This window comes from Suncus etruscus, chromosome 18 (genome assembly GCF_024139225.1).
Source record: "Suncus etruscus isolate mSunEtr1 chromosome 18, mSunEtr1.pri.cur, whole genome shotgun sequence".
In the NCBI taxonomy this organism is placed as follows: domain Eukaryota; kingdom Metazoa; phylum Chordata; class Mammalia; order Eulipotyphla; family Soricidae; genus Suncus; species Suncus etruscus.
The window spans coordinates 38402295-38416336 of record NC_064865.1 but is presented as its reverse complement, the minus strand read 5'-3'; the positions used below and the strand labels follow the sequence as shown (position 1 = coordinate 38416336).

The window sequence follows — 14042 nt, the reverse complement described above, 5'->3', positions numbered from 1 at the left end:
AGGACCATATAAGATGCCAGAAATTGAACCCAGGTCAGCCATGTACAAGACAAACACCCTACCCACTGTGCTATCGCTCTGTCCCCAACATTTTTGGAGGAGGGTTTGAGTCACACCCAGCAACACTCAGGGGTTACTCCTGGCTCTGTACTCAGATATTGCTCCTGGCAGGCTCAGGGTATCATATGGGATGCCGGGGATTGAACCCAGTCAGCCACGTGCAAGGCAAACACCCTACCCGCTGTGATATTGCTCTGCCCCACACCATTTTCTTAAAATAAATATCTTTATATTAATGCAAAACTTTACAAACTCATTCACAATACAGCTTTTCTGGCATTCAATGTTCCAACACTAATCCCACAACCAGTGTAACATTGCCTTCACCATTGTTCCCAACGTTCCACCCTCCCCCAAGTCTGTCCCTTGGCAAGTACAAATAATTTACTTAATATTGTTGTTACAGCTGAATGGTAATGGAATTATTCAAAAACAATTTCATCTAAAGAAAATGTATGAAAATAGTTATACCTCCCAATGGGGTCGTTATGTCATTGTCTGAAGGTTTACAAGCTGTCGGCTGCGAGTTGATCATTCTGTTGTTGGTTTTGTTTGTTGAGCTTAGGTGACTTCCATGATAATTTCACATCTAATTTGGTGCATTCCTACTAGGAAGTCAGTATTGAAATATATGGAGGATGGGGTTGGAGCAATAGCACAGCGGGTAGGGCACTTTACTTGCACATGACACACCTGGGTTTTTTGTTGTTGTTGTTGTTGTTTTTGTTTCTGGACAACACCTGGCAGTGTTCAGGGGTTACTCCTGGCTCTACACTCAGAAATCGCTTCTGGCAGGCTCAGGGGATCATATGGGATGCTGGGGATTGAGCCCAGGTCTGTCCTGGGTTGGCCGTGTGCAGGACAAACGCCCTACTGCTGTGCTTTATCTCAGGCCCCGGCCTAATTTTTAATTTTTTTGGGGGGGGGTTTGGGGTCACACCCAACGGCGCTCAGAGGTTACTCATGGCTTTATGATCAGAAATCACTCCTAGTAGGCTTGGGGGACCATATGGAATGCCAGGATTCAAACTACCATCTGTCCTGGATTGACTGTATGCCTACTGCTGTGCTCTCTCCAGCCTCTCCCAGCCTAATTAAAAAAAAAATTCTTTTGGTTTTGGGTTACAACTGGTGGTGTTCAGGGGTCCGAGTTCTGCACTCAGGGATTACGCCTGATGATGCTCAGGAAACTAGGAATCCATATGGGATGCTGGAGATCAAACCCAGGTCAGCTATGTGCAAGGCAAATTCCCTGCCCACTGTACTCAAGTTCTGGCCTCAATTTTATTTGTTTATTTGGCTTTTGGTCCACACTCACGGCTGTGCTCAGGGCTCACTCCTGGCTCTCTGCTCAGAGATCCCATTTGGCGGGCTCTGGATGATGTAGGATGGCAGTGATTGATCTCAGGTTGGCCGCATAGTTCGTATATATTCACTGTCTTCCAGGAAAGGGCTGATCTCTTGTAAATGTTCCTAAAGGAAGAGAAAGTCATTAGTGCAAGTAAGGGAAGATATGGGAGTAATACTGTGGGCTTTTGGATCCAAATAGGTGTGAAAAAAGTTGGGAAAGGAGGGTCAGAGAGGTAGCACAGTAGTTAAGGTGTTTCCCTGAATGTGGCCAACTCCATCTCTGTCGCCACAGGGTCCTCTGAGCACTGCTGGGTGTGGCTAACCCTCCCCCACAAAAAAAGTTGAGAAAGGAATTTTTTTTTTTTTGGTTTTTGGGCCACACCCGGTGATGCTCAGGGGTCGCTCCTGGCTTGGGGGACCATATGGGACACCGGGGGATTGAACCACGGTCCGTCTTAGGCTAACGCAGGCAAGGCAGGCACCTTACCTCTAGCGCCACCGCCCGGCCCCGAGAAAGGAATTTAAGACCAACCACAAACTCTATCCATCTATTCTATTTGCTTTGGCAACAGGCAAGAGACATATGTTCCTACCTTCTTGATAGGTTTTCTTTTTTGCCCATACCTATCAGTGCTCAGGGATTACTCCTGGCTCTTTGCTCAGAAATTACCCCTGGCAGGCTCAGGGGACAATATGGGATGCCAGGCATCGAACCCTGGGCCGGCCTAGTACAAGGCACTTAAACTCCCTACCAGCTGTACCAACACTCCAACCCCTTGATCTGAAAATTTTTCTGTTGGCCATTTGAGATGGATTCATGTAAAGCAGGGGTCTCAAACTCAATTTACCTGGGGGCCGCAGGAGGCAAAGTCGGGGTGATCCTTGAGTGTAAAGTCAGTAGTAAGCCTTGAACATTGGGGGGTATGACCCAAACAACTAAAACAAAACAAAACAAAAAAAGATTTCTCTAGGGCAGTGCCACAAAATGTTGTACAGAGGGCCGCAAATGGCCCCTTGATGTAAAGGTTATTGATTGCTGGTTTTTTTTTTTTTTTTTTTTTTGCTTTTGGGTCACACACGGCAGCTCTCAAGGGTTACTCCTGGCTCTCTGCTAAGAAATCGCTCCTGGCAGGCTTGGGGGACCATATGGGATGCCGGGATTTGAACCACCATCCTTCAGCATGCAAGGCAAACGCCTTACCTTCACGCTATCTCTCTGGCCCCTAGTTGCTGTTTTGAGACAAAGACAAAACTTAAGGTTTTTTTGGGTCCCACCTGGCAGCACTCAGGAGTTACTCCTGGCTCTATGCTCAGAAATCGCTCCTGGCAGGCTCAGAGAACCATATGGGATGCTGGGATTCGAACCACTGACCTTCTGCATGCAAGACCTTCTTCATGCTATCTCTCCAGCCCCAAAACTTAAGTTTTTAACAATGGGTAAATGGTGCAATGATGGTGGAACATTTCTACAAAAGATTCTAGTAAATAGGTAGAAATTAGAAATGGTGCCTGATTATGGAAAGCGATATGGAGATTCCTCCAAAAACTGGAAATCGAGCTCCCATACGATCCAGCTATACCACTCCTAGGAATATACCCTAGGAACACAAAAATACAATACAAAAACCCCTTCCTTACACCTATATTCATTGCAACTCTATTTACCATAGCAAGACTCTGGAAACAACCAAGATGCCCTTCAACAGACGAATGGCTAAAGAAACTGTGGTACATATACACAATGGAATATTATGCAGCTGTCAGGAGAGATGAAGTCATGAAATTTTCCTATACATGGATGTACATGGAATCTATTATGCTGAGTGAAATAAGTCAGAGAGAGAGAGAAAAACGCAGAATGGTCTCACTCATCTATGGGTTTTAAGAAAAATGAAAGACACCCTTGTAATAATAATTTTCAGACACAAAAGAGAAAAGAGCTGGAAGTTCCAGCTCACCTCAGGAAGCTCACCACAAAGAGTGATGAGTTTAGTTAGAGAAATAACTACATTTTGAACTGTCCTAATATTGAGAATGTATGAGGGAAATGTAGAGCCTGTTTAGGGTACAGGCGGGGGTTGGGTGGGGAGGAGGGAGATTTGGGACTTGGGTGATGGGAATGTTGCACTGGTGATGGGTGGTGTTCCTTTTATGACTGAAACCCAAACACAATCATGTATGTAATCAAGGTGTTTAAATAAAAAAAAATTATGCATTAAAAAAAAAAAAAAGAAATGGTGCCTGAGGGGCCAGTGAGATAGCACAGCTGTAAGGCATTTGCCTTAGACGCAGGACAGTGGTTCGAATCCAGACATCCCATATGGTCCCCTGAGCCTGCCAGGAGCGATTTCTGAGCATAGAGCTAGGAATAATGCCTGAGCGCTGCCGGGTGGGACCCAAAAACCAAAAACAAAAAAAAGAAAGAAAAGAAAAGAAATGGTGCCTAAGAAACAACAATCCCTCACTCTGAGCTCACTCAAACACCAACTCCAGCTGCACCGTCTTGCCTTTACAGCACTGCACCCTGGTTCTGCCAGTGCGCTTCAGTGCCAAGAATTTTCCGGAATTCTAGCCTTTTTTTCTTTTCTCTCTGGAGAGTCACACATTCTCTTTGGACTTACTATCTTTCCTCAATAAAACTATTTTACTTCCCCCAAACAAAAACCAATATACTTAATGACATGGAAGCAGCAGGAATAAAACAGGATATTAATTTCTGCAGAATGTGCTCAAAGGTATTTTTTTCCCAACCCTTTTGAATTAAAAACATTTTCTTGTGGGTTTGTGTATGTGTGTTTTGGTCACACCTGGCAGTGCTCAGGGCTTCCTACTGGCTTGTGTTCAGGATTCATTCATTCCTGGCAGTGCTCAGAAGGTCGTGTACTCTTGCTCCCACCCTGAATTTTCAAATTTTTGACAATGCGCCTGATATTCCTACCATCGGAACTTTGCTTTTCCATCATTTATTTTAAATTAGAGATACGTAAGGGGTGTGGGATGAGGGAGATGGGGGCACTGGTGGTGAGAATGTTGCACTGAAGGGGGGTGTTCTTTTTGTGACTGAAACCCAACGAGTCATGTTTGTAATCACGGCATTTAAATAAATATATTATTAAAAATAAATGAGAGACATAAGAGATAACAAGACACAAAGACCAAGTTTGGGGTTTTTTATTTTATTTGTTTTTGGGCCACACCAGGCGTCACTCAAGGGTTACTCCTGGCTCTACGCTCAGAAAACACTCCTGGCAGGTTCGGTGGATGGATGGGATGCTGGGAATGGAACCCGCTTCGGCCACGTGCAAGGCAAATGCCCTACCCCACTTTGGTATCACTCTGGCCCCAGTTTGGGAAATTCTTGGCGGACTAAGAGTGACCAAAACTAGCTGACACGCCGTATCTTTTTATGGGGGCGAGGCACACGCGGTCTGTGCTCTGGAATTATTCCTGGCTCTGTGCTTAGGAATTGCCAGGGCCCAGTTGGCTTTACGGTCCTTATTTTACAAGCATAAAGACAGAGTCACTGAGATGCCATCTTGCCTTTGTTTGGCTCCCAGTTCGGATACCTTCCTGACTGCTCAAGAGAAGCAAATGGAAAAGAGGTGATAAAGGCTTCACAGAGGAGGCAGTCCTGCGCAGGATTTTGCACGGAGTTGAGCACGTTCACAGGTTCACACTTGGTTGTGCACATCTGGCTATGCACCTGTAAGTGAAGACTCTGTGGAAGATTCAGGACATATATACATACCTTGCTCGTTACCAGAAACAACGAAGCCTTAACAAGGAAGGCTTATGGTTATCCAATGACCTTCTCATGATGATAACAACAATCATGTTATTATAATGACCATCCTTATCATTTATTAAAATTATCATCATGACAGAATCATGTTACACTATAAGAATGATTATTCTTATCATTTATAATTCATTACAATTATTATTTTATTATTAGTTTTTAAACGACAGTCAGCAGTGCTCAGGGGGACCCTATGTGGCAAGGCCCTGCTCCCTTTCTTTTGCACACGCGCGGGCACCCCGTTTTTGGCAGTCCAGTCTTGCTTTCTCTCTCTCTCTCCTGTTTCCCTTAAGAGGAAGCCATTGCTTTTGCCCCCAAGGATGGGTTGCAAGAACAAAACACGCTTTTTCTCATCGGACTTGCTCCTTCTGCAAGGAGCTTAGCCCCGGGCATCTCCGATGGCACCCGCCCGCACCCCCACTTCTTCCCAGACAGGACTAAGATAGATGGACCTTGGCCGGGCCCGCTTTGACCTTCCCAGGCGCGCAGCGCGATGGGGCGCCGTGACCTTGGGCATGAGAGACCGCGACTGAGAGAGAAAGCGCGCGGCTGTCCGGCTGGTCTGCGGGGGGCGCGCGGGCCCCGAACCCGCAACCTTCCCCTCTTCTCCTTGCAAACACGCAGGCTCCCACCGCCCTTACGCTCGCGGCGTAGCGGCCGCGCGACCCTCGCAGGGCCGACGCTCGTTTACGCCGCGAGAGGGGGAGGGCGCGATTCTCGAACGCTGCCTACGCCGGGAGCGCAAGGCCGCGCCGCCGGGCGGCACGCGTGGGCTTTACGCCGCCGACGTAGCGCGGCTGCGCCTCCGGAAGGCACGCGCTCGCCTTACGCCGTTAACGTAGGCGGACCCTTCCACCGCGGACGTAGCGCAGCAGCGCCGCCGGGCGGCCCGCGCGCGCCCTACGCCGCCGACGTAGCGCGGCCCTTACGCCGCTGACGTAGCGCGCCCAAGATGGCGACGCGGCCGTCGCGGGCTGAGGGGGCGGCGGCGACGGCGGCTGAGGGGGCGGCGGCCGCGGCGACGGCGACGGCGCGGAGCCCGAGGCGGGGGGCATGAGGCGGCCGCGGCGGGCCAGCGGCCGAGCCGGGTGAGCCGAGGAGCGAGCGAGCCAGCGAGCCAGCGAGGAGCCGGAGCGCGAGGGAGGGAGGGAGGGAGGGAGGGAGCGAGCGAGCGAGCGGCGGCCGCCTAGGCCAGGCTCTCCGGAGGCGCGCGCGCGGCCGGCTCCCGAGCGGGCTTTCCCCGCCGCGCCCGCCCGCCCGCCCGCACCGCCGCACCGCCCCGCACCGCCCCGCTCCCTCGCCGCACCGCCACCGCCTCCGCCGCCGCCGCCGCCGCGCCGGACGATGATGAAGCTCAAGTCGAACCAGACGCGCACCTACGACGGCGACGGCTACAAGAAGCGGGCCGCGTGCCTGTGCTTCCGCAGCGAGAGCGAGGAGGAGGTGAGGCGCCGGCCGGGCCGGACCGAACCGAACCGGACCGAACCGAACCGGACCGGGTCGAACCGAACCGAACCGGGCGGAACCGAACCGGACCGAACCGGGCGGGACCGAACCGAACCGGGCGGAACCGAACCGGACTGAACCGGGCGGAACCGAACCGAACCGAACCGGTCCCCGCCGGATCGAACCGGTCCCAGCCCGGTGCTCGCGAACTTCGGGCCCTGGGCCGCCGCTCCCTGGCTGTCAGTGGGGCGCGTGGCCGGCCACGGGGACCGGGACCTGGGGACTGGGGACCGGGGCCCCCCGCACTTGTCACACACACACACACACACACACACACACACACACACACACACACACACACACGGCTTTCTTCTCTTCATTCGCTTTGGGGGGGACCCGGCGGCAAAATTCGGGGGGTCCCCGTGCATGAGAGGAGGGGTCGCGCGGAGGACGAGCTTGGATCGCGTGCACAAAAAGCCCAGCCAGATGTCCACCGTCTTTTTGGGGCGCGTCGCCCGAGGGAGCAAAGAAAGGAAGGATGAGGCTTTTAGGGGTGCGGGGTGGGGTGAGCTGATCTTTGTGGCCCGACCCCCCCCCCCCATTTAAATTGCACTTGCCATCGGGTAGGCCGAAAGCGTTACTTAGATTGATTTTATTTGATTTTAGTTTGCATTCCCAACCCATTTCTCCACGACCTTGCAGCAAAATGGAAATGCTTCTTGTAGTTGTGTGTGTGTGTGTGTGAGTGTGTGCCCTTTTTAAATTTTTAATTTTTGCATAGGCTGCTTACAAAAAAAAACCCACACAAAAAAAAAAAACCAAAACTAACCCAGCAACTCAGCTTCCCCCCCAAGCCGTTTCTGGGGTGATCAAGGGAATTCCGAGCAGGCGCATGGTTTTTATTTATTTATTTTTTCTTGCGAGCCCACAAAGAATTACTCGCTGCTTTGGAAATCTTGCACCCCCAGATAGATGGATAGATAGATAGATGCCTGTGGGACCAACGCGCCTCTGCGGCGGGGCCTTGCTTGCTAAAATGGCAGTTAAACTGGAAACAATGCAAGGACCTGAAATCCAATCTGCGGGTCCTCCACGACTGGCTGGCATATGCAGCCGCTGTTGAAATGCGGGGCAGGAAAGGGGGAACTTTGCTTAGAGCCGTTAGTTCTGGAAAGAAGCCCTGATGAAAGAGACCGCCCAGACTGCCAGGAGGTGCTGTCCAGCCTCGTTTAGGAGGGCCTGGGCGTTGGGAGGTTGGAATAGGATGGTCCCCACCTTTCTTTTTTGGAGGTTTGTTGGAAGAAGGTGAGACGTTCTTTGTGCTGTTGAGACATTCTCCTATTCTCGTCGCTGTTCTCCTCCCTTGGTCGAGACAAAAATGGGGATTGGGGAATGTGGGGTGTGTTTTGTGGCCTCGCCTTTATTATCAGAATCCCCAATTGCACTGTACCCTTGGTGCCCCGCTGCGCCCGTCTAGGTAGTTTGGAATCCATGCTGCATCCCAGTGAAGTCGAGTTAGCTGGTGTAGAGGCTTTGTTCTCTTCATTACCGGGATCCCATTATGGGAAATCAGATGGGATCGCAAGCTGTTAACTGTTGGGAAAAACTGATTGTCATAATAACATGTCTTATTACTGGAGTACGGTTGAAAGTCTGGGAGCATCCCGATTAGGAGTAGAAGGATGGTATCATTTAGTTGTATGGATGATGCAAGACTTTATTTTGTTCTGTTTTGTTTTTTTTTTTTTAAAGACATATTAGAAATGAAGGCCGTGGGAGTATTTTGTATGAACTGGAAAAGCTTACCTCAGAAGCAAACTAAGGAAGAAACTCATTTTCCGTTTTCTGTTCAAGTCTTTTTAATGTTCTCACATTCGCAGTATTCGGCCTCTTTTTTAAATTTCTTTTTTGAACATTGGTTAATGAGCAGAAGATTCATGCTAATGTATAATTACCCATGCAGTGGACGTAACCACTGAAAGCAGAGAGCTAGAAATTAATGAAATGGGCCCATCTGCGTCTCATTCAGTGCAATTTAACAAGTGTGTATTAATATCTTATTGTGGGTACAGTATTCTGGAACACGGAATTTAAAAATAAACATGCCTTCTTGCCCCCAAAGAGTTGAGTCATTTTTGATACGATCTTGTAATTGAAAAGGGTTTTTACACCACAATATAATCTCAAGGGTGCTGTTCAACTTTCAGATTATATAATTGTGTTGGAAGGGAAGTAATTTGTGAGTTCCAGCAGAACTTTTTATGTTCACAATAGAAGTGGCAGAAACTGGAAGTATTTGCTGCCGCACATTGTGGGAATCCGAAATCCAAGCTCACTAAGGTGTGAAACCCAATTTTACTTTCAAATGTGTACTAATGGCTTTCACCAAGCTAGGATTTCCGAATATTATTAGCATTATTAAGTATAAATAGGGCTCTGACTTTTAAATTTAATCACCTGTCGGAAAAAACCTACATATGACATAAAGAAAAGGAGATGGACTGTATTAGCAGCTACAGGGCCATGAATCAAACCTTAGACTGTTTTTTTTTAAATCCCAGAAAGTTTTATTTATATGCCAGCAGTAAGAGCTGAAGTACTGACCCAGGTTAAGAGTATGTGGCCATATTCAGCAAGTTCAGTGAACACTCACCAAGTGTCAAGTTCTGTGGTACTTTACGAGACAGCCAAGGAGCTTAGCTTCTAGTCGGAGAGATGGAAAAACAAACAGAACATAAACAAACAAACAATATCATGAAGTGAAGTTTCCTTTTCTCCAAACATTTGGAGCTTTTTCATTTGGTAAAGAGAAAGCAACAGCTGGAAAATGCCTTCCTTGCGGACTTTACTAATTGTTGCTGACATTTTCATAAGTTCCAGTTTTTTAATTTTGGGGCGTGATGTAACTTAATATTCATTACAGTGCCTTGAGCCTGCTGTACTGTCTTTTACTCCTCCACCACTTGAGCCTAATGAATGAATGCTTGTTATTCACTGACCACCCTAGTTTCTCCCCAAACTGTGTATTTATAGTCAGTTCCGCTTATTCCTGTATTGGTTCATGTTCATTGTACTGTGATTATGCAGTGGAATTAAGTAGACTGAATTAGTGAAATTTGAGCGCAAATGAATGATTTTGTTGTGAGCATTTCAAATTAAAATGATTGAATTAAAAAAACTCACACGTAAGTCCAGCAACATGATAAAGACTGAGGAGGGAATGAGTAGTTAAGTCTTCAAGGTTTTTTTTTTACATTTGTACTACTGTACCTCTGACTCATGTAGTTTTTGTATTTCTTTTTTTTCTTTTTTTTGGGGGGGTTTTGGGCTACACCTGGCACTGCTCAGGGGTTACTCCTGGCTGTCTGCTCAGAAATAGCTCCTGGCAGGCACGGGGGACCATATGGGACACGGGAATTCGAACCAACCACCTTTGGTCCTGGATCGGCCTCCTGCAAGGCAAACACCGCTGTGCTATCTCTCCGGGCCCAGTTTTTGTATTTCTTAATAAAAACTAGATCTGGAAAGCCCAGGTCATGCATGATGGTTATTGTTTATCACAGAAAATTACCCTGCAGGTCAGTAATGGGCTCAAAGTTGTTAAGATCTTTATTCTCTTAGTAAAACTTAGCAAGTAAGTTATATTATGTATATATGCTTTTGGTTTTGGACCACATTATTATATTTTTTGGGGGGACACACCCAATGTCAGCTCAGGGGCTACTCCTGGCTATGCGCTCAGAAATCGCTCCTGGCTTGGGGGACCATATGGGATGCCCGGGGATCGAACTGCGGTCTGTCCTTAGGTTAGCGTGGGCGAAGCAGATGTCTTATCTCTTGCCCCAAGACCACATTATATTTTTTTAATCTGCCATATCTTCTTGGTTTTTGTCACAAAAAGACGATAGAAGCCAGAGTGATAGTACAGTGAGTAGGGCACTTGCCATACATGCAGCCAATCCAGGTTTTATCCCTCTACTATATGGTTCCTGAGGGGTTGAGATAGAATAGTGGGTAGAGTTTCTTTGGATTCTACCAACCTAGGTTTGATTTTCAGCATCCCATAAAGTTCCCTGAGCTTGTCCAGAGTGATACCTGAGTGCAGAGGTGCTGAGCCATGAGTAACCCCTTGAGCACTGCCCAGTGTGTTCCCCCCCAAAAAAAAGAGTCCATCAAAAAACCATTTGCTTGGGGCCGGAGAGATAGCATGGAGGTAAGGCGTTTGCCTCTCATGCAGGAGGTCATCGGTTCGAATCCCGGCGTCCCATATATGGTCCTCCCGTGCCTGCCAGGAGCAATTTCTGAGCCTGGAGCCAGGAATAACCCCTGAGCACTGCCGGGTGTGACCCAAAAACCACAAAAAAAAAAAAACATTTGCTTGTGGACTGATTTGTTTGTTTGTTCTTACTCCCAGTGCCCGAGTTCAGTCTTTCCCCGTTCCTTTTTTAGAGTGTATGATGACAGGAAGTCAGGAACACTAGGAATGATACATTAAAATTAGTTGAAGGGGTCAGGGAGTAGTTCAGAAGTTGAGGATGTTGAGTCACAAGTTCAATCCCATTGCCTTTATTGGTGGCATCCCCAGTTCTACAACCAAGTGGGTATGTTCCTTTGTCATTGCAACAAAAAGGAAGGGGAGGGAAACTATTAAAACATTATGGGGGTAGTAAAACGTTTTAGGAGCCAGAAGTAGGGCATTTGCCTTGAACATAGCATCCGATATGGTTTCCTGAGACTGTCAGGAGTGATCCCTGAGCATTAGAGTGAGGAGTAATTCCTGTGTACTGCCAGGAGTGGCCAAAAAACTTTTTTGTTTGTTTTGTTTTTGGACCACACCCAGCGACACTCAGGGGTTACTCCTGGCTATGCGCTCACACATCGACATCGCTTCTGGCTTGGGGGACCATATGGGACGCCTGGTCTGTCCTACAGCGCTGGCCTTACTTGTGCAAAAACAAAGGTCCTCAAAACTTTTTAGGGTCATAGAGGTAGTACAGGAGGGCAGGCCACTTCCCACTGGTTATTACTCCCTCTTCAACACTGAGTATGGTCCCCTGGGCACAGAGTCAGGAATAGCCCCAGAGCCTGGCCAAGATGTGGCCCCAAAACCTAATACAAAAGGCAAGCAGCTAAACCTGCTTTCACAAATGGTCCTATAGGAGTGTTAGCTTTTTTTTTGTTGAGTGGTACACTGCTCCTCTGGGTGGAATTGGGAGCTGACTGACATTGGAGGTCCTCAGTGGCCTGTTTGTTGGTGTAAATGCCCCCAGAGGGGCCGGGGAAGGACGTCACAGCGGACCACACCTTCCCTCAGGTGCTGGAGAGGGGAGGAAACTCCCATGACAGTCCCAGCCATGCTAACCGTGACGAAGGGCTTCCACCAGATCCTAGAAGGTGGGGTGTCTTTTGTGGCGTGTCTTTGTCATTGGTCACTATTACATTGCCTAAGAAGGGTACATGGTGAGATGGGTCATTTGTTAGAGTGAGAGTGAGGGGGTGTGTGTCCCAGCATTTTCCCTTGTGACTGCCTAATTAATATCAACTGGGCAGACATTTCTCCCACTACCTGTTTTTCTATTTTTTTTTTTTTTGGTAACAAGACCAGCTTTTGAGCTACTGAGTTGCTCCCTTGGGTCCCCAGATATTCTTTTCTGTGATCCCAATTGAAGTTGCTCTCAAAATAATCAACAAATGAACTACAAGGGCCAGAGATAGATAGTACTGTGGGTAATGTGCTTGACCTTGCACACAGCTAGACTGGATTCAATCCCCTGCACCACATATGGTCCGGCAAACCCAGCCAGGAGTGATCTCTGAGTTCAGAACCAGAGGTAGATCCTGAGCACAGCTGAGTGTGGCCCTAAAAACAAACCGAACAGATTGACCACATATGGTGACCCAATTCTCAGTTCTTTTTTTTTTTTTTTTTTTTTTTTTGGTTTTTGGGTCACACCCGGCAGTGCTCAGGGGTTACTCCTGGCTGTCTGCTCAGAAATAGCTCCTGGCAGGCACGGGGGACCATATAGGACACCGGGATTCAAACCGACCACCTTTTGGTCCTGGATCGGCTGCTTGCAAGGCAAACGCCGCAGCTGTGCTATCTCTCCGGGCCCTAATTCTCAGTTCTTATATTGTCTGATTGTTTCTGTCTTCTTCTGGGGGGCGGGGCACACCCGGTGGTTACTCCTGGAGGGCTCAGGGGACCATATGGGTGCTGGGGATTGAAACCAGGTCCATTGAGTGCAAGGCAAGTGCCCAACGGTGATAGTTATCACTCTGACCCACCATGTTCCTTTCTTAAAATAGGTGCTTCACCTTCTAGGGCTTTCTAGTTCTCTCCTTCCTCTCTGAATTCTGCATCTTAGAATTATTGTATTCCTCCTCATATTTCTGGCTTTTGTCATATTTGGGGGGGCACATTTAGCTGTGCTCTTGGACTTCCCCTGCTTTTGGTGCTCAGGGGTTGCTCCCGGCAGTCCTGGAAGTGACTGGAGTACCTACCACCTGGTGCTGGGGAGCAAACCTAGGGCATGTGAAGCATGTACTCAAGCCCTTGGAGCTATCTCCCCAGCCCTTTCTTTTTGGTTTGGAGCCATATCTGGTGGTGCCAAGGAGTACTCCTGACTCAGAACTCAGGGTCTTTCCTGGTGGTGTTTGGGGGGTGGGGGATCATGTGTTATCAAGGCTCAAATCCAGGCCTCTCACCAGCAAAGCATACATATTCAGCCTTTTCTTTAGAGACCTTATTTTACTGATGAATTTCAGATGTCTGTCTTCAGCCTTGATATTTTTCCCCCTAAAATCAACCCTGGAATTTTTGTCTTATCTTTTTGGGGTGGGGTGGAGACTGGGATTTGGGCCGCACCCAGTGAGCTCAGCGATCAGTCCTGGCAGTGCTCAGTGGACCATATGTGGTGCCAGGGATCAAGCCAGGGTCAGCTACATGAAAGGCAAGCACCTTATTCTCTCGCACTATCTCTTGTTTCTTGCTTTATCTTCTTGATTCATTTCCCTACTTCTGCTCTTACCTTACTGAAGTCTTCTTTCCCACAGTGATTCTAGAGTGATTCTCTAACATAGATATCCAGTCAGATATCCTCTGCTCCCCTCGTAAAAACAGCCTAATTTTGTTCTCTCTGTGTGTATATGTGTGTGTGTGTGTGTGTGTGTGTGTGTGTGAGCCTATCTAGGACATCACACGTGCAAGACATATGTTTTCCTTCGAGTTTTATCGCTGTTCTAGATCGAAATTCATAACCATGATGTGTAAAGACCTTGGCCATGGCTCTGACCTACTCATTCTTCTTACTCATCTTTCTTTTCCATCACACTGACCTCTGTACCATTTTTTCTCTATATTATGTTATGGTTTGTGTATATAACATAC

General features: G+C 48.1%; 1 protein-coding gene across 1 annotated transcript in view; it reads left to right on the top strand.

Moving 5' to 3' along the window:
* The first annotated feature begins 6546 nt into the window (after window positions 1-6546).
* NUDT3 (nudix hydrolase 3) overlaps window positions 6547-14042 on the top strand; it is a 102398-nt gene continuing 94902 nt past the window's right edge. Inside the window, exon 1 of the mRNA XM_049765290.1 lies at window positions 6547-6652. Within this exon, the coding sequence (XP_049621247.1) occupies window positions 6554-6652 (99 nt within the window). The 5' untranslated portion in view covers window positions 6547-6553. The remainder of the gene's footprint in view (window positions 6653-14042) is intronic.